The sequence below is a fragment of the Acyrthosiphon pisum genome, chromosome A1, assembly GCF_005508785.2.
Source record: "Acyrthosiphon pisum isolate AL4f chromosome A1, pea_aphid_22Mar2018_4r6ur, whole genome shotgun sequence".
Lineage (NCBI taxonomy): Eukaryota > Metazoa > Arthropoda > Insecta > Hemiptera > Aphididae > Acyrthosiphon > Acyrthosiphon pisum.
Window position 1 is genome coordinate 76,365,149 of NC_042494.1, and position 20,481 is coordinate 76,385,629.

Here is a 20,481-nt window from a genome sequence, read left to right on the forward strand (position 1 = left end):
ATATGGTTTGATATGTATGGAGGGACGTTAACTAATTTCCTTAAGGTCATATTTTGGAAAGCTTATATCTTATTCAGATTAGAGTTATTAGCATTTTCCCATAGCTGCAATCCGTATGTCCAAATTACAATAGTAAATCATTTTAGTTGTTTTTATTTAATTATAGTTTATGATGACGGACTATTCATTAAAATTGTCATTGTTTTCGTTTCATTAAGTTTTGGAATTGTTTTGAAAATATATGAGATGATAAGATTTAGTGTTAACTAGAAAGGTTTTGTAAAATGTTTAACTATGTATTTCTTGTTTATCATAATTTTAATTAAACAACAATAGACATTTATTTTTTTTAATAAACCTTAAAAAAAACTATAGCAAAATTAAATTCCAATTATAAATCTTATTAAATTATACATCAAATAACATAACGTCTACGAAATTAGTTTCTTTAATATTTAGAAATATTTATATTATGCCTACATCTAAATTTATTTATTTTTATAAGTGATGAAAAATTAAAATAAATGATTACACGAGGACTCAACAAGATGACAATTTTCTTAAAAAAAATTATGTTGCTTAAAGTTTTTTTCATTCATTAATTATTTACATACTTAATAATTAATATAATACGTGTTATTGTAACAATGCAATGTTTAATTTAAAATGTATATTCTTCCATTTTTAAACCAATAAGTAATAACCAAATATAAGTGTATTTAATTCAAATTAAGAGCTTAATTTGGTAATATAGAATACATGAATTTGTTTTAAGAAACACATTAGATTCATTTAAAAACGCACATTTGTACTTATTTTTTAATATCGTTGGAAAAGTTTTGTTCAACATATTCTATAAATAAGTGGAACATTCTTAAGGGAAAAAATGAATTATTTTAAACGTTTTAAATCATATTTTACTTCTGTGAAATTTTTTTTTTTTTAAATCAAATAATTGCGAAAATCGCATACTCGTACATTTACCTATAAATTATACCTATACCTAATATTAATACATTAAATATTTCAATTCAGAACAATTGAAAAGAAAACTTTTAATGTCCCCAGAGATCCTATGTTCTATATAGTATAAAGGTTGTGTATATATGGTTCATTTGTGACATGTTATAACTGAATTAGCCGAAATGGACTAGATAGGATGTAGGTACATAAGTGATTAATGGCATCCCAATGTGTTTAACTAAATACTCACACAGCCACACATTGTCTAATATTATGTTTTACTAGAAAAATGTAATGTATACTGTATAGTTTATTTTATACTTAAGAATCATAACCATAGGGGGATAAAATGCAAAAGTCATCAACCCCATCTCAAGTAGTGAATAATTCAATGATTTTATACCTATGCATTCGATAGTAGATAAAAAACTGAAAAACGATTGAATAATTTAAAACGCTTATAAGTAATAAGTATTAGTCATTTTTTAAAGTATTAATTTTAAATATAAAATATGTATCTATGAGAATAGAGTGCCTATTTTAATATTACCTAGTTTTAAACAATATAATCCAAATAGTAGAAGATTAATGAAAATCTTCTGATATGATTCAGATTATGAGGGTTAAACCTATCAAAATTGAATGAAACTAAACGAATACTTTTGAAAACTAGTAATTATTGTATAATATAAATTGTCTTCAAAATTAAAATTGACTAATTTGATTTATTATTATTATAATTGTGACCTTTTACTATCTAAAAGTTCCTAATTATTACTGTTGTTCTAACAAACAGTTTACATAAAAAACCAAACAGTATTTTATCTTGTATACAAAGAAAATACTGCGAACGTTTTACATTTTAATGCAATATCTTCTGCCTGAGGTTATGATTAAGATTATGGTTTATTTCGATTTAAGAACAAAAAAATCATTAATTGTAATTTGTATTGTATAATTTCCACAATATTCTAGTAAAGTATAAAGCAAATTAATGCAATTTTGATTAATTTAATTAAATTATAAATCGTTGGTTTTATGAAAAGTTAATAATTTTGTTTTAATGAACCAATATTGTAGGCTCGAAATCATACTCGATTTTCTTTAATTTAATATTTGTTTTTTATTAAAAGTACGAAACATTTTTCCTGGGTGATACAAATTATAATATTATATTCATTCTACCACAGAATGTTTTATCAACAATATTAATTATTATTTAAAAAATAATCATTGTACATAATAATTATTCTGAAAACCACAATAACTCACTATAACTATATAGTATATTATAATACTACTTATATACTCTTAACAGAGCGAATAATAAGTTTCTGAAACTGTCATAAACTGTGATGGTTGCAAAACTTTTTACTAGTTAAAACTTAATTATTTTATTTTATATTATATTTATTCGCTTTATTATTTATTAGATATTTTGTTTTATTTATTTATTATTTTATATCATGGCGTGTATCACATGTGTTTTTAACTGGAATAATACTAAACATAAATTACATTTAGGTATATTATATGCCAACTCAATAACAGTCCACAAATGTTTTACCCATGTGCATTATTCAAAATAAATATAAAAGTACAACATAGCTATAAAATATATTTTATGTGAGTTATATACACTGATAAAGTGATGAATTATCTTCATAGAAAAATAAATTAAATTCTAGTTTGTCATCGATGTTTTTCAGTTTTTGTAATATTAAACTTAGTTTAATATATCACAAATTCTCAATTTAAAATACTAGGTAATAAATAACAAATTATCTTGCCAAGTAACTCTACAAACAAAAGTATCTCAAATTTTAAAAAGAAAATACGATTTCAAATATTCTTGACACACTTTTGTATTTTAATACATTTAATTGTAAAAACAACATTACAATTTTATTTTTAGTTATTAAAATACTTTTAATTAGGTATCTATTAATAATGTATAATATAATTGTCTTCGTTTTGGTAAATGAGTATTTTAAATTTTAAACTTAAATGTAGTATAATTATTAATTCCTTGATCGTATAAACTTGTAGCTACTTTAAGAAAACTCAACTAGAATAATATCTTAATATGTATACTAACTTATTACGAAAAGAAAGATGTTAATTATTTTAACATCATTGTACTTTCGCAAGAACAAGTTGTCTCATAAGAAAAATAAGTAAAGCATCTAGGGTTTGGAAAAATTCAGGAACATAATAAATCTAATTAATAGCAATAATGTTTTCACAATTAAAAAAATAAATTAATATAAATACTTTTTAGGCTATAAAGAAAACAAAGAGTCGTTATCTCCTTTGTCATGTGTCAACTAAATAACGTTATGGTTTTGGAAAAAAAATGATATGAAATTTATATTTTTATAACGGGGCGAAGTATCAGGAAACACGTATATGAAAAACGTATTGTAATTTGTATGAGCTTTTATGAAAAAAACCAAATAAAACACAAAAAAAACTCATACACTCATAATATTCTACATATTATATTATACTATACCTACAATACCTACCTACTCGTATATCATATTACTATATTGGATGTGTGCGAGGCTGTAAATAATGTGCATTTTTATATTGTAATCGTGAACTAATTTCGAAATAATTGGCTTAAAGGACTTTTGTTGTCAAAAACGAAAAAAATAAACGAAACTAATACGCGCAATATCGCAATTCGCAATAAACTTAACACATTAATTACAATTAAAAACGCAATTCTTTCGGGGGAATTATTTCGTTGACATTTTTAAGCTCCGAGTGCAAAATTGTTTTGTTTTTGTCTATAATATTTCATATTTTATTATAATACATAATATTTGGTAGGCGCCTGCCCCTATGATAATATTTATTGTTAATCGGTTATTAAATGTACCCTATGCGTGCCGCTTTTGATTTATTTTATACGATAAGAATTAGTTTACGTTTTGTCTCCTTGATAATTAACGATTTATAATTATTATAATTATTATAAAACCGTAACACGTTGTTTTAATGCAATTACTACACTGGGCATAATAACATCGTAACAATGCTGCAGTTGTTGTTATTATTATTTTTATTATAAAAACTACCCTCTGGCCAACGCCATCTAGTGACAGCAACTGCGCTCCAATGAATCGATGTTCGTACCCCTCGTCAGTGTACGCTCGGCCAACAAAACTGCACGCATGTGTTTCGCTCCGTTCCGTCGAGAAATTGTCGTCGATCTTTGGGCGAGATTTTAAAAACGCACATAATATCAAAATGGTAAGTACGACAAAAAATATATTAATTTTCGCAGACACGAAATCAGCTGTTTTGTTTAAAAATATCACAAGAGTACGTCTAGACGGTGATATTTTTTTTTTTTGCTACGATGGGTGAACTTAATAATATTTTTATCTCGATCGAGGTATTTACGGATTTGTTTCGATTGTTATTATTTTTTGTCAATCGTGGAAATTAAATATTAATATGATGAAACATTTTAAACAAATTTTTAACTATAATATTGGTGCATGTGAGTGTGCAATGTGCATGTACCAGGTGGTTGTGTATTGTATTTATTATTAAATACATATTAATTTATACGTCTTTTTATTAATTAAATATTATTATATTTTAGTACGGATTCGTGAATTACGCTTTAGAGCTGCTCGTGTTGAAAACATTTGGTGAAGAGACGTGGGAAAAAATCAAGTGAGTACTACATAATAATATTATTATAAAACAAAACGTGAAATCCTGCAGTAGATTATTAATTATTTGTTTCAATCAATTTGTAAACACTTAAAATATTGTATATTTACAGAAAAGATGCAGAGGTTACAATGGATGGTCAGTTTTTGGTCCGACAAATTTACGATGACGAAATTACATACAATTTGGTGTCGTCTGCCGCACAAATTCTCGGTAAATATAATTGTTATTCAATATGTTTTAGTTTACCTATATTTTATTGCCTAGGCTTTTATGGTTAAAAAAAACACTATATTACATGTATTACTATAAGTCGGTATACTATAATTTGCTAGAAATAACAATAATAATATACCTAAAAGTATTTATGCATTTTTTTTTTTAATACTTTGGTTTATTTCAATTACCGCATACATTGAAATATTATATTATATTCAAAGAAAAATTAAAATAATGTAATAATTCGGATTATTAAATAAAACTAAGTGATATAAAATATATGATTGAAAAATAGGTTATTTTAGTTTTAATAAAAAAAACAGTTTTCGATTATGCGAGATATAAATGCTGTGTACGGCGATCATATACTTAGGCTGTTCAGTGTAAAGCAATTTAAATAAATAAACAATATAAGGTACCTACGGCATTTTTTACAGTGCATATTAAGGAAGTGAACATAATAATATATACACATACATTTATATTTATTATACAGAATTCAATTTTGAAAAAAGCGTATATATATTAATAATATTATCCACGGGACTAGTTTTAACTCTTACACTGATCATAATAAAAAAAAATAATAAAAAAAGACCTCGCGTAATAATTTATGTTTGAGATATGTTAATGAGCCCAGATATAAAGTGTTATATAATTTCGTGTGTTTATGCATTAGAACTGCCCGCAAGTAGCATATTAGAACTGTTCGGAAAGATGTTTTTCGAGTTTTGCCAGGATTCCGGTTACGATAAAATCCTACAGGTGCTCGGAGCCACACCCCGCGACTTTCTTCAAGTACGCATTGTTCGAGTCACATCCTTTGCGCAATACGATAACTGTTATCACCCGCTGTTTTTGTAGAATCTGGACGCTTTGCACGATCACTTGGGCACACTGTATCCGGGCATGAGAGCACCGTCTTTCCGGTGCACAGAAAGGACAGAGGACGGCGCACTAGTCTTACACTACTATTCCGACCGTCCCGGGTTGGAGTACATTGTCATCGGCATTGTGAAGGTTGTAAAAACAATATTTTACGACCAACAATAACGAAACGACATAGTGAATATGACGTGTCGTGGTTTTGATATTATATTATATTGTTTTGTGTATGTTTGTGTGTCTTGCAGACCGTCGCCAGAAAACTTCATAACACCGAGGTGGAAGTTGAGATATTACAAACTAAAGAGGAATGTGATCATGTGCAGTTCTTAATAACCGAAAAGAATACCACGGGTCAACGTCAGAGCGATCAAACAGCTGAAGTCGAGACACTATCGCAAGGTCATAACCAGAAATGTTTTTCTTCTTTCAATAAAAGTCAAGAATATGTAAAAAAAAAAAAAAATAGTATACTGTTTCAACGTCGAAATCGGCTAAATATGCAAATCGTACCTACTTATCATACTATAATATGCTGTTTTGGATTTTAACCGAATTCAAAAAAATACATAGACCTAACAGTTTTTTTTTTTTTATATAAGATTTAAGTCGTCAACAGTTAGGTACTATTACTATAATATTATGTTGAATTATCAATATCGATTCGAAATGCATTAATATTTTTATTTTGTCTAAATAAAGTTGGGTAGTATTTTTTTTTTCATAGCTTTAATGATTAAGTATTTTTACTTCTATTAAAATTAAAACGAATACAAGTAGATTAAATCCAATGAAAAACAATTTAAATATAAAAATTATCATATCCGTATGTTTCGATTAATTAAAAAAAATACATAATGAACGTATACATTTTTTTTTTAAATATATAATATTAATTATAATAGCTTTATCAACCGGAACATGGGATAGTTACTATTTTTTATATATTTAAATACATATATATATTATATTATATTATTGCGTTGCGAAACGACATCATAAGCGTATATAATGTAACGACTTTGCTATATTTTTGTAGAACCGAAAATTAGTCCGGCCACGTTTTGTCATGTGTTCCCATTCCATCTGATGTTCGACAGAGACTTGAACGTCCTTCAAACCGGTTGCACGATCACCAGAGTAATACCCATGGTACAAGGGCCAGAACCATGCAAATTAACACAAATTTTATACCCCGTAGGTGTTAACACTCACACACACACATACATACATACACCCAAGCATAATAAATAATAATTATTAATGTTGACTCGGTTGGGCAGGTAAGACCTCATTTGGAATTGACATTCGACAACATTCTAGCGCACATAAACACCGTGTACGTTCTGAACACAAAACCGGGAATTATGAACGGTGACTCCAACGACGGTTGTTCGATATCTCTGCGTCTTAAAGTAATGATAATCGATAGATCCAACTGTTCAGATACTTTATATACTGACTGCATGCGTTTAAAATATAAACTGTCTGTTTGAAAATAATTAATACCATGGTTAAAACGTCGGTTTGTTTTACAGGGCCAGATGCTGTATGTGCCGGAAACGGATCTAATGTTGTTTCTGTGTTACCCGAGTGTCGTGAATCTGGACGATTTGACCAAGTTAATACAAACACATTTATACCTAATAATATATGTTCATATTTTGATTGGACGTCCTCGTGTTAGGTTAGGTTTAGGTAATTGAGCTATAAACTATTGACGATGTTTGTTTTGTTTGTTCGTCCCAGGCGGGGCCTGTACATCAGCGATATACCTTTACATGATGCCACCAGGGATTTGGTGTTGATGTCCGAACAATTCGAAGCCGATTTCAAACTGACCATGGATTTGGAATTTTTAACCGACAAGCTCCAGCAGACTTATAGGGAGCTGGAGAGCGAAAAACAAAAAACCGACAGGTAGTTCAATACAGCTAATCCTCGAATTGAAAAAAAAAACCCAGTTGTGTACCTTCGGCGATACGTGTTTGCTTAAAAAATCACATTGCAAAAATTAAAAGCAAACATAAAAAATACATAAAATAATAATATAGTTCATTTGATATCCAAATAAATTTTGTTCAATAACGTCATTATGAGAATGTATCTAAATATTTCAGGCACGTACCTATACACAAAGTACAAACCATAATTATTAATAAAAAATATTATTTTTCCTAGAATACTTGGAAAGAAAATATGTTATTATAAAACTAGTAGTTATAATAAGTTGTGGATTCGATGACAGGCACTTATGTAGGTATACTACGTAAAATACTATATATAATACTATATACGTGTCTAAAATATTTTTAATCCATCAATAAAATATAGACTGATAAAATTGATAACAATTTGTTTACAACGTTGTATACAGTCTGAGTGATGCAAGAAAACTACAAATTTTAAAACAAAGTGTCATAATTATTTATAAAAATAATTTTGGTTTACAGCGTTTTAAAGTAGATAAGGTATAAAAATATGATGACATCCTTTTATATAATATGTACGCAATATTGTGTTTACAAAAGTTTGATGAAAATTACACAATAATATATTATAACTATTATGGACATTCAAAAAAAAATTGCCCAATAATAACCGAGAATTAGATTTTACGGTACTGTGATCTATATTAAAATAATTTAATGCTTTCGATTTTTTTGCTTAGTTTTTCATTTAAATTCTCATATTTATCTCAATATTTTGAAATAAATTCATAAGCTATAAAGTTTCTACATAACATTTAATTAGTTTTGTTTATTTATTATTTAAATAGTCCGACCGTAGAAGGTTGAACGTAAAATACCAATTAATTTTTCGATAAGTTTTAACTTTTAATCGTAAGTACCTGTTAAACAATTTGTAGAATTTTAAAATTCATAAGATTCATTTGATACAAAAAGTTAAATTTTCCATATTAAAAATTCCAACCAAAAGTAATGAAAATATGCAGTGTACTATAACTTTTCTTTTAAATAAATAATATATTGTTTGCTAACTTCTCCGACATTATTTCAGTCTAATGGATTTTCTTTGATTTATTTATCTTCTTTGATTATATTATAATACTTATTGATCACCAAAAACAATTTTAATTACCTACATGATTTATGAATAGTTATTTTATTATATCTGTTTTTTTATACATACACCTATTATAATATCACTTTATACGTAGGTAGGTACCTAAGTGTTTACTGTTGATAAAACAGAGTTTGTCAGAACCTCTTTTAGCCATTAAAATAATATTATACATACCTATAATATATTATTGTCGGTAGAATATTATACCAAAATCGAATTTAATCTAAATAACAGCACTAAAACCGTTGTTGTTAACTTTTTTACTTTCCCTTTCTCGAATTGCAATCTTCGGCTTGGCTCACAAAGCTTTTCTCGTCGCAAATCGCCCCCGTAGGCTACTTCATATAGGACATGATGATAGACACACACACACACACACACACACACACACACACACACCTATACATCCAAATGGTCACTGTGGCACGGCGGCGGTGGTGGTGGCAGAGCACAAATCGAAATAAACATTCTGTATCACGTCGATCGCCTCGTCTTAATAATATTGAGATCCGCCGTATTTATATACTTAAATAGACACTTCTATAATACCAGAATGCTCACAATTATATGTTAAATAATCTTTTAAATGTCAACCGCTATCCATTAATGGTCATCGAAAATAAAAAGGGATTTCAGGAAACGGTTTGTATACGTCTGTGTACCATTTTATATACTTGAAAGCTACAAAATATTGACCTTAAATGAACCGAGTTTAACCGAGAGTGAAATAAATATGCAAGATGTATCGTATTAACCCTCTTTTCTGGGTTATCGCGATAACCGTTTATAATAATATTATATTATAATCATATTATACACATATAGTGAGTGTTTATTGGACTAAAAAATTTAATATTATTTTATTACGATACTATCCCCATGTGGTGCTGCGGTTCGCCTTGTAGCGGTGCAGGGTCTGCGGGTGGAGGAACTCGAAAATACCTATATAATATTATTATTATATACTTAAATATGATCGTCTTCTGATCGTTTCGCGTAGGCTGCTGTATTCCGTGCTGCCGATCAGCGTGGCGACAGAGCTGCGGCACAAGCGGCCGGTTCCGCCGAAAAGGTTCGAGTGCGTGACACTGCTGTTTTCCGGCATAGTCGGCTTCAGCGACTATTGTGCTGGTCACGCGGACTCGAAAGGCGCCATGAAAATCGTCCGGATGCTCAACCAGCTCTACACTGCTTTCGACGTGCTCACCGACCCGAAGAAAAACCCAAATGTCTACAAGGTATATATATAATAATAATAATAATAATATATTATAATACTATTCCGCATATACAGCTGCTGCCGCGCGGCAGTATTTGATAATAATAATATTATTATTAGAACGAAAATAGAGAAAATATTCACAGCGGCTTTTACCCATATCCGACTATATACCCTCCTATCGCGGTCTCGCCACTTGTTGTTTCCCGGAGGCAGAAATCATATTGTGTCCCGTCCAGCCGCATGTCCGGTCCGATACGATAATAGTTTTACGCTTTTTCTCGCGCTGCACATATCCGATCGATCTCAAATCCGAATTTACTTCCGACCGGAAATCGCGTGCACGTCTCGTCCGCGTACGTTAGGGCGATTCTATTATATTACAATATCATACTATATTATAATATTACACGCCATAATACCCGTTTATTTTGTTATTTGGAATTTTCAATCGCATACTTCAGGGCCATAAAATTGTCAATATATAATCAAATCCGAAATTTAATTCGTAACGGATTTCTGAACAATTTGTGAGATGCATTCCAAAGATTTGAATTCGAACGCTTTAATACTATAAGCGATATTCAAGGATCGACTGGGAAGGAGGGGTGAACATGCTCTCGGATGAACCACCCTGTATATTATAATTTAAGATGTCGCGTTGTATCGTCGTGTAACATTTTGGCGAAACGGTCATCAACTCCGGAAATGCGTATTCGTTGGTATAAAATATTATTATATATAATCCGCAATGGTGTACGATACCGTCGCGGATTCGATCGATCAAAAATCTCTATCAGAAACACGTCGAACGGCTCCCGACGATAGGTATTATTATTATTACCGTAATTCGCGGTGTATAACGAAGAGCGAATAATCCGCGTGGCGGTGCGTCTGCGACACGGTCGGCTTGCCACGGACAAAAACAAAAAACAATTGCCGCTAAAAATTGCATTTCATAGAATATTATATATTTCTATGTTAACATTGAAACGCGTTGTAGGTGTACAATAATAATGCATTCGATCTCAATTGAAACTCGGGGAAGATGATATAATATTAAATATATGACCGGTCGGAAGTCGATGACGGCCAGCATGGCGCGGCGCACAGAGATAAAAATATATTAAATAGGTTAAAGGTATATTCTGAAACAAATAATAATATAGCTGGACTATAGTAAATAATAATAATAAAAATATATCAAATGTAAAAAGTGTATAATTGACATTAACATTTCTCTTCTTTAAGAGTAAAAAAAACCTCGAGAAAGTTTTTCAAAACCATCCGTTTTAGTAAATATAGAAGTTTTGTGCTGTGTGGTATTATACTACGATGTATAGATAATGTATATTGTACACAGTAAATAAACTTTTTAAACGACAAAATCTTTATTTACTTGCCTAATGACAAACAGTTGTAAAAAAAAGAATTTTATTTAAATACGTGAAATAAACTTACAAATTAATAATAATATGTTGGAGAAAAAAAATATAATTTCATAGACTAATGAATTCTGTATTATCGAGAAGTTTGAGCAAGAGTGCAATAACATTATGTACCTATTTGATGTGTGTTTACTTTTACAATAATCTAAAATACACTCTGTTATTCTTGCTCCTCATGGAATATTTTATAAATTAATTCGGAACAATCTATAATTTAATAACCAATGATTATTGAAGATTAAAATACACCACTTAAATAAATTAGTTAAGTAAATTCTAAATAGTAAACATTTAAAAAAATATCATTTCTTCTGTTATATAATAAGAATAATGTACGTGTAAACATCTAAAATACAAGGGTAAATAAACGTTTGTTTCTACAATATTACGAGAGAAATAAATAAAATATAATAATTTCAATGAATTTCATAAAATTATCTTCAATTTCTTAAAAAAAACTTTTAAAAACAAAAACAATTTTTTATTTTAAATGTCTCTTTATTTCAGGAAGTATATATGTTTAAAATTAGTTCGAAAACAAAATGTAAAAGTTAGTTACAACTTTCAATATAGTTTTCGTATGATATCCGGATATAAAAATAAAACTTTTTACTCTTTAGTCTTCAATCTTTAAAAACTTTCAAGATCATAGACATTTTGCTAATGGCGTATAGCTTAATAATCATTTTAAACAATTTTGTTTAAAACAATTGGTACCTATAAATTACCGTGTTGTACTTAATTTACATAAACTGCGTACCTGAAATTTGTTTTATTAGGTAGGTAGTCTATTTCTTACGATTTACATTGGCTATAAAGTGTTTTCATTGTTATTTATAAAAAAAATACAAAATATTACTTCTCTCGGTCATAAGAAGTCGGTATGATTTAGGTACCTAATAACTGCGAACAGTAATATTCATATTATATTTGACAAGTATAAAAAAAAAGTTTTACTTTAAAATATGGTTTTAATAACTCGGGACAAATACAATTATAACTGTCCACGTAAGAATAAATAGGCGCTATAGACACATAATATAGATTCCGAAAAATTTATATTTTCAAAAACATACATTTTTATATTACTTATACCTAAAATGTGAGAGGACGTGCCATACTAGAAAAAATCAACAAAAGACAATAATGTAATAATGAACATTTATATTCGTTCCAGAAACCGATAGTGGATTAGGTATAATATAATATCATATTATATTATATTATTATATCATAGGTCAAATATACTCAATAAATTTATTACACCGGGTTGCATGAAAAATTAATTAATTTAATGGTTAAATAAATCATATTATTTAAGGGACCATTAGCTCACTGTTGATTCATTTGATACGATCAAATAAATATTTAGTGATCGTTCATGCAACCCGATATCAATCCATCAGTACATATTCTATATGATTATATTCGTGAATACAGGTGGAGACTGTTGGCGACAAGTACATGGCCGTCAGCGGACTTCCTGAACCTTGCGAAGAGCATGTCCGTTGCATTGCTCGGCTGGCTTTGGACATGATGGACCTCAGTCACACGGTCGTAGTGGACGGTGTGCCCGTTGTAAGTATATACTCTGTAGAAGTATTCTAGAATTCTCCAGATCGTGTACAATTCTCGTGATCATGATATATACAGGGTGATTCACCAAGCACATTCACCTCCATTATTTATCTTTAACAATGAATACATTCAAATTCCAATTTTCGAAATTTTTAAACAATATATAGTATATACCTATGACCAAAAATATTCAAATTCTTGATATTTATTGTAGCTACTATACAAGGAGTGTTCAGCAGCGATACAAACATGTTTTTAAAAGTAAAACCCCCTTTTTACAGCAAATTATATTTTAGTAAATAATTTTTTTTAAGATGTTGATGTACTCAATTCAAAATTTGAACGATAAGTTTCTCAGTTATTATTAATTATAGGTACTAAAGATAATAGAGCTTAAAAATAGTTTTACAAAAATGGAAAATAGATATAATATTGGATCTATAGTATTTAATATACTTGGACCATTTTTACAAATATAATAAACGTTGGTAAATTAATATCAATTACCAAAATTTTCAAATCACCTTATCCCGTTGTATTTTAAAACCATTATCTTGAACCTATTACTATTCTTAGTAAATTAAATAGCTCAAACGTTCAAATTTCGTCAACATTTTTAGAAAATGATCTGCTTTATAATAAATTTACAGTAGAAAAGGGGAGAGATAGTTTTCATTTGAAAAACAGAAGTTTGTATCTCCGCGGGATACTTCGTAAGTATTACCAAAATATCTCAACAATTTGAAAATATGGTCTTTAACTATATTTGAAAATTCCAAAAATCAGATCTTGAATAAATACATAATATATATAATATTATATTGAAGAAAAACAATGGACGAGCATGCTCGGTGAATCACCCGGTATAGATCATAACAACTATTATATAATAATATGTACATATTATTTTAATCTTAAACGAATTTTTTCAGCGCCTGACCATAGGCATACACAGTGGCGAAGTGGTAACCGGGGTGATTGGTCACCGGATGCCCCGGTATTGTTTATTCGGTAACACCGTAAACCTAACGAGCAGGACCGAAACCACGGGCATACCGGGAAAAATCAACGTCTCAGAAAACGCATACAAGTAAGAACACCGATATTGATTTATAATATATAATATTATTATAATTTCTGATACTGATGATATTATTATTGTGGTTCGTATGATGCGCCATAATATATCACGGTAAATTCATGGGCTCATAACCGAAAGGTTTTAAATCGATTTTTTTTATGTATAGGTAAGAGTTTAGTTATTAATTCTCTACAATCAATCTCACGAACAACCATTTAGGGAAAATGTTTTAAGACTTATCGAAAACTAAAAAGTTTAAAATCAACACAATTACTTAACTAATATGTTAGGTACCCATATATTATGTCCTACGTATTTAAAAGTGATCTATATCTCTAATATAAGATGTTATCAAATACTATAAATTATTGTACCAACAAATTAAATAATTGTGTAAATAGGTAATCAATTTATTTTGGAATTGAAATCATGAAACATCCTCTTCTGTTTAACCGATTATTATTTCTCTGGACAAAATACTTTTAATTCATAATAACAAAGTTGTAACTATCTAAGTAAAAAAAAGTATATTAACTATCAAAATGTTCCATCTGTAGAACTTAAATTCGAAAATCATTAGAAATAATTTATTCTAGATATTACATTTTGAAGTTAAAAATTGCTCTCCTGAACAATTTTTTATTATGAGATAGCACATTTTAGTTCTGAGCCCGTGGTTTCTATAAACAATTATATAAGAAGTGTTTGTACATAATATTGTTTCCCATAAATCCGGATTTTATGAAGCGGAATACGCCGCGAGTTGCTTGATAAAATATAATATAACTTACTTTCGAGTGTTATAATAATATAATACAAGTAGGTACCTACCTAGCATATTATATTGTTGCATGTATAACAACATAATATTATTATCATCAAAATTTAAATAAAAATCAATGAAGTTTTTATTTGAACGGGACGTCACGATGAATAAAAGATTACTATAGACGATTATTAAACTCCTCACTAATCGAAAGAACGCATAAGATATGTAATAATTATAATTATATAATATTATTAGAGTGGCGTAAGGCGGTTATGAACTTATGTTACTCCTAATATAAAAAATAACGATGTGTCAACTACTAGAATTGAGACGAATTATTTTAATTTAAAAAAAATACATTTAAAACGTCGAATCATAATTTAATAATATCAAGTATCGTACCACTATATGATATTAAAAAACCTAATCTTAATGTCTATTCGAAATTATAAAGTTATTAACTCATATTTTATTACATCATAATATTTTAGTTATCATAACATAATATCTCCTTGTGAGAATTAAATTCATTGATGATACTACATAAGTACATAATATCATAGTTAGGAATATAATATACTTATATAAACGAATAATGATCGCAGTAACAAGCTTTAATTTATGCGTTATAATAGCTTATGCATACTTAGCACAATTAGTTGATATAATGGTTTTAATTTTATTACTCAACTCTTATTTTTAATTAACACCGTTTCAAAAATAACCAGAAACATTATTTTATTACAACATTAAAATTAATATCGCATGATAAGACAACGTCTCTCAAACGCTTTATTGTTTTTTGGTTACATGAATTTTAAATAATATTCAGATATTTCCCTAAAACAACGTTAACCTTAAAAGTGAATACCTATAGGTACCTAGTACATACACTCTTTTAACCAGACTGTTAACATTACGTTATGGTTTATAAACAATTTATGACTACCTATGCGTATAAAGTTGTACGACAATGAAATGCAATATGACAAATGACAGTTAAATAACGTTAAACGAATTTATAAACACTATGCATAATAATATAGGACAACAATAAGACCCAGCGTATTTCTCATCCGCGAACAACGGCTCATTAATAAAATATTTTCTTTAATATTATTATGTTATTGTGCGCTATTAGCTAACATTGACAAAATTCGAGGGAATTGATAAATTATTATTATGTCTGTAGAATAATAATTTTTTTTCCGGCTTAGTGCTGAGTTGGACTGCACTTTTTATTTCGATTTACCGGCTTCGTATTAATTCCATTTCGTTCAACTGACTTCATGGTCGTTTAACTTCGCGACGGCAAACAAAGCAAATTGTCGCCATGCATGTGCGCCGCCGCCGTCGTCGTCGTTTCGATACCGAATTATTCTAATGCGAAATAAACGAAAAAATAAATAAATCGCATAATAATTGGTCACGGAGGCGTCGCCGTGTCTCGTATATATATTATGATTACAGACAGGTAAGTTACCTCCTATAGGGACGATTAGATAACGAGGTGGCGTCATGAAATGCAGAGGAGACGGCGTGACTAGTGTTTGAAAATTTCATGAAATTTAAAAAAATGAAATATTTCAATTATCATTATTTTTGTAGTTTTGTCTTGTAAAATATTAAATAATTAATCTAAATAAATTAAATACCTCATTAGTCATTGACACATATTTTTTTCTTAGTTTTAATGTATAATCATATAATATTGTATTTTTTTGCTGTACCTATTATTTGATGTAAAAATGTAAAATAAATAAGGAATTGATAGGTGTAAAAATCAGATCAGAGTTTTCTTGATTGAGAATCCTTATGACATGTATTTGTATAATTGTATATAAAAAAAACATAATAAAAATAAAAATATAAAAATGGAATATAAATTTAAAAAAAAACGCTTGGGTATAACGTTTATCATATAATGTAATAATTATGTTATGTTATGAAGATCATTGTTTCTTATTAATGTTAACATGTATTATAATTATATAAAACCCCCTTTTTTTCGCTTGCCTAGAACTTTTTCGTTCTAAATTAAATGAATGTTTTTACAAAGACGTTACCAATCACAAAATAATAAATAATGTGACATTAGCTTTTCGTTTAAATATAATATATCTAATACTTACAAGATCTTATCTGGGGCGTTAAGGGTTCACCCCTCCATCCAAAACTTTTCTCGGAGTATATAAACTTAGAAATAATTATTTATTTAAACAGTTAAACATTAAAGTTATATGGTTTTGATTTTCATTACCCTCCCTGAAATGTGTTCTAAGTACGACTATTCCAGCTTAATTTATAATTTACAAATTGTAAATTTGTAAGCAGCAAAGGAAAGCGTTTTTGCTTGTATCTAGCAAACCATTGGTGAATTTTAGGTGATGGGATGACTTAACAATCGCCTCTCACCCTTTATTTTTATTTTTTTAATTGTTACTAAATCGTCATATAATTATATCATCATAATAATATAATATTATCTTGGATGTGCTACAATGAATAGTCTTTTGATATATCTTGATTACCTAGGTATGCATTGTTTACCGTAAATACCTACTATTATAATTTTGTATTTTGGTTCAGAGCCCATGATATTTATTTATTATTTATTATATACGATTTGACATTCGGTGCCCGGTCAATATGGTCCTACCCGGATAATTTAAACAGTGAATACAAACTGCAAATCATTTTTTGTGTAATATTTTTCATTAAATTTATTATTACTACCTAACAATTATATAATATTGATAAAAAAAAAAAACAAAAAAAAATTGTTCCTTTAATAATAATTATAATTTATTTTAGTACATATAGAGTTGTTAAAGCGAAAAAAAATCACTTAAAAGAACGTTTTTTTACACGCAACTGTTTTCGTTGTTATTGAGAAACAAATGGATAGTAATACTTACCGCGGGGCGTATAATATACAAATAGTAAGTTGTGTAACAACTAATAAAACGCTTCAACGACGAGATTTTTTCGACAATACCTCTTATTATTATAGATATAAGGCACTCGTGACCTAAATGGTAACTGAATGCATTAAAGCTATAAGGAAAAAAAATTTACTTAAACAAATAAATACATATTTTTAGGGACAGTACTAAAAAAATATTATACATAACACATCTTGAGACTTGCACGCCACACTGCACGCCACACTGCACGCTGGCCGCGGTGTACAATTATTTGAGAGTTACTGAGCAAACGTAACGTTTCGTGAACGGTTGATGACTTCGAAAATAACGTGATGCCATATATAATTAGCTATGGTTTATTAGCAATAATTAGTTTAAAAAGTAAACGACAAATTTTTTTTTGCAGCTACTTTATTATGAGTCCAATATTACATTATTCGTTTGTACGAGTACCTATATACCTATATACCTACAACGACATCGTAAAGTTTTATGACTAAAATAAATAATCAAAAATTTAATTTTTTATCAAAACAAAACTTTGACTCGAGCTGCTGGAAATGATTATGTTAACAATTGAGTAATAAGTACCTATAGCTTTTATTTCAACCCCACTCGACACTTCATTGTAGTCTAATACCTCGATACGAATATGTGATTAGGTATGCGATGTACGTAGCGTCGATAAGACTACATCGTTTCCCTGTAATTTCCAAGGGCTTTAGTAATTTTTATGGTCACCCTTGGATAAAAATGAATATTCATTTAAGTATCGTTCGTGGCCTTATCGTAGTATGTGTATTCGACATTCGTGGACAAAATTTAAAATATTTAACAATAAACATGTTTCAATAATATTTTATTGTATGTATTGATATTTTTTAAAACTATTTTATAAATTTTTTTTTCAAGTCGTTATATACCTAACTTGGAGAAACATCAGCCTTTCAAGGCCCTCCGACACGCCTGTATTTATATTATTTCGGGCCCTTTTAATATTTCACCACTCTAACTAAAAAAAATAATTTATACAGGATTTTAATTAATTTACACCTCTATAGTCCCAGTTGACACTCCGTAATACTAATTTAGCATAATATTACATGCCAGTTTCTAATGATAAAATTACGTTCTTAACCATATTTGCTATAAACACTCACGCTTTTAGGTAACGAGTCGGTATAGGAAAACTGTGTTAATATAGAGCATTGCAATACTTAATAAATACCTACTATAGTACGATGTACTTTAATATTTCAATTTTTTTTTTTTTTAATTTCGGCCTACAGCAGAGAGTGCAACGTATAGTATAGCTGCGCCAGTGTATTGATCCTTTAAAGCATGCTTCTATATTGATAATATTAAACCATTAAAATTCATCGCCATCGATGGGGTTCTTTAATAGGTATTTCAATTTTTATTTTTATTTAATTTTGGCCTACAGCAGAGTGTATAGTGCAACATATTTAGATATATAGCTGTACCAGTGCAGTTTTGAACTTTTAAAACATACTTCCATTGATAATATAACACTATTACACTTCATCGCCATCGCCATCGCCGGTGTCCGGGGTTCTTAAATATTTGAATTTTTATTTTTATTTAATTTTGGCCTACAGCAGAATGCAACATGTATTATAGCTGTACCAGTGTATTGAACTTTTAAAACATACTTCCATTGATAATATAACACTATTACACTTCATCGCGCTCGACGGTATCCAGTTATGGTGCTTTTTTTCGGGAAACGTTACAGCTCGTTAAACTATTACTGTATAGTAAGCTGTACTAACGAGCTACGACGGGGAAAATAATATTAACGAACTACTGCCCAATTTCGCACGTTAACGATAATCTAATAATGAACCGAATTATAAGTATTTTAAAGGGCGACAGCAAATAAACGGTTTAATAAGTTTAAATAATTTTAATCTTCTCTCATTGTATAAACATTCGAACCGCGTCACTCCCCAGATTTATTATAACGAAATGTACTCTGAAGGAAAACGGTAAATGGATTTAAAAATAACTATTATTATTGAATTAAGGACTATTATTATTGTTCTACGAAATTATTTTTATGGTATAACGGATATCGTTTAATGTTCAATAAATGTTATTATTGTTTTATATTGAAAAAAAAAATTACAACATTTTATTGTAATTTCTTATGTTAACTATATGAAAAAAAAATGTTTATGAATTTCTAACCGATAAATAATTTGCTGATTTTCAGGATTTTGATGAATTTTGTAAAAATTTAAAATTTAAATACATATAAAAAGAAAAAGTGTCTATGTATATTTAATATTTTTGAACTGCTATTAGAACAGCTTATGAAGACCCTTGCATTAATATTTTAAGAATTTTTACTGAGTGAAAATGTTTGTATCGACGGTAATTTAATAAAAAAATTTCCAAAATTTGAAAATGTTCTCAAGCCCTTAAATAGCTCAAAAAATCTTCCTGACACTTTCTGACACTACTGGTAATCTTAAATTTTTTTACCACTTAAAAGTAACAACAGATTCATTTTTCTATTAGAAAAGATGCCGATGGATCATTTTTACTACCACAAATGTTGATGACCTACAGAAAAAACACTCATGTAA

At 28.7% G+C, this 20,481-nt stretch overlaps 1 protein-coding gene across 1 annotated transcript in view; it reads left to right on the forward strand.

Moving 5' to 3' along the window:
* Positions 1–4,121: 4,121 nt before the first annotated feature.
* Positions 4,122–20,481, forward strand: part of LOC100160678 (guanylate cyclase soluble subunit beta-1) — a 37,508-nt gene continuing 21,148 nt past the window's right edge. Inside the window, exons 1-13 of the mRNA XM_001946789.4 lie at positions 4,122–4,224; positions 4,583–4,656; positions 4,769–4,869; positions 5,555–5,673; positions 5,740–5,895; positions 6,009–6,162; positions 6,800–6,957; positions 7,044–7,175; positions 7,299–7,381; positions 7,510–7,680; positions 9,848–10,085; positions 12,955–13,092; positions 14,025–14,182. Coding sequence (XP_001946824.2) covers positions 4,222–4,224; positions 4,583–4,656; positions 4,769–4,869; positions 5,555–5,673; positions 5,740–5,895; positions 6,009–6,162; positions 6,800–6,957; positions 7,044–7,175; positions 7,299–7,381; positions 7,510–7,680; positions 9,848–10,085; positions 12,955–13,092; positions 14,025–14,182 — 1,685 coding nt within the window. The 5' untranslated portion in view covers positions 4,122–4,221. The remainder of the gene's footprint in view (positions 4,225–4,582; positions 4,657–4,768; positions 4,870–5,554; positions 5,674–5,739; positions 5,896–6,008; positions 6,163–6,799; positions 6,958–7,043; positions 7,176–7,298; positions 7,382–7,509; positions 7,681–9,847; positions 10,086–12,954; positions 13,093–14,024; positions 14,183–20,481) is intronic.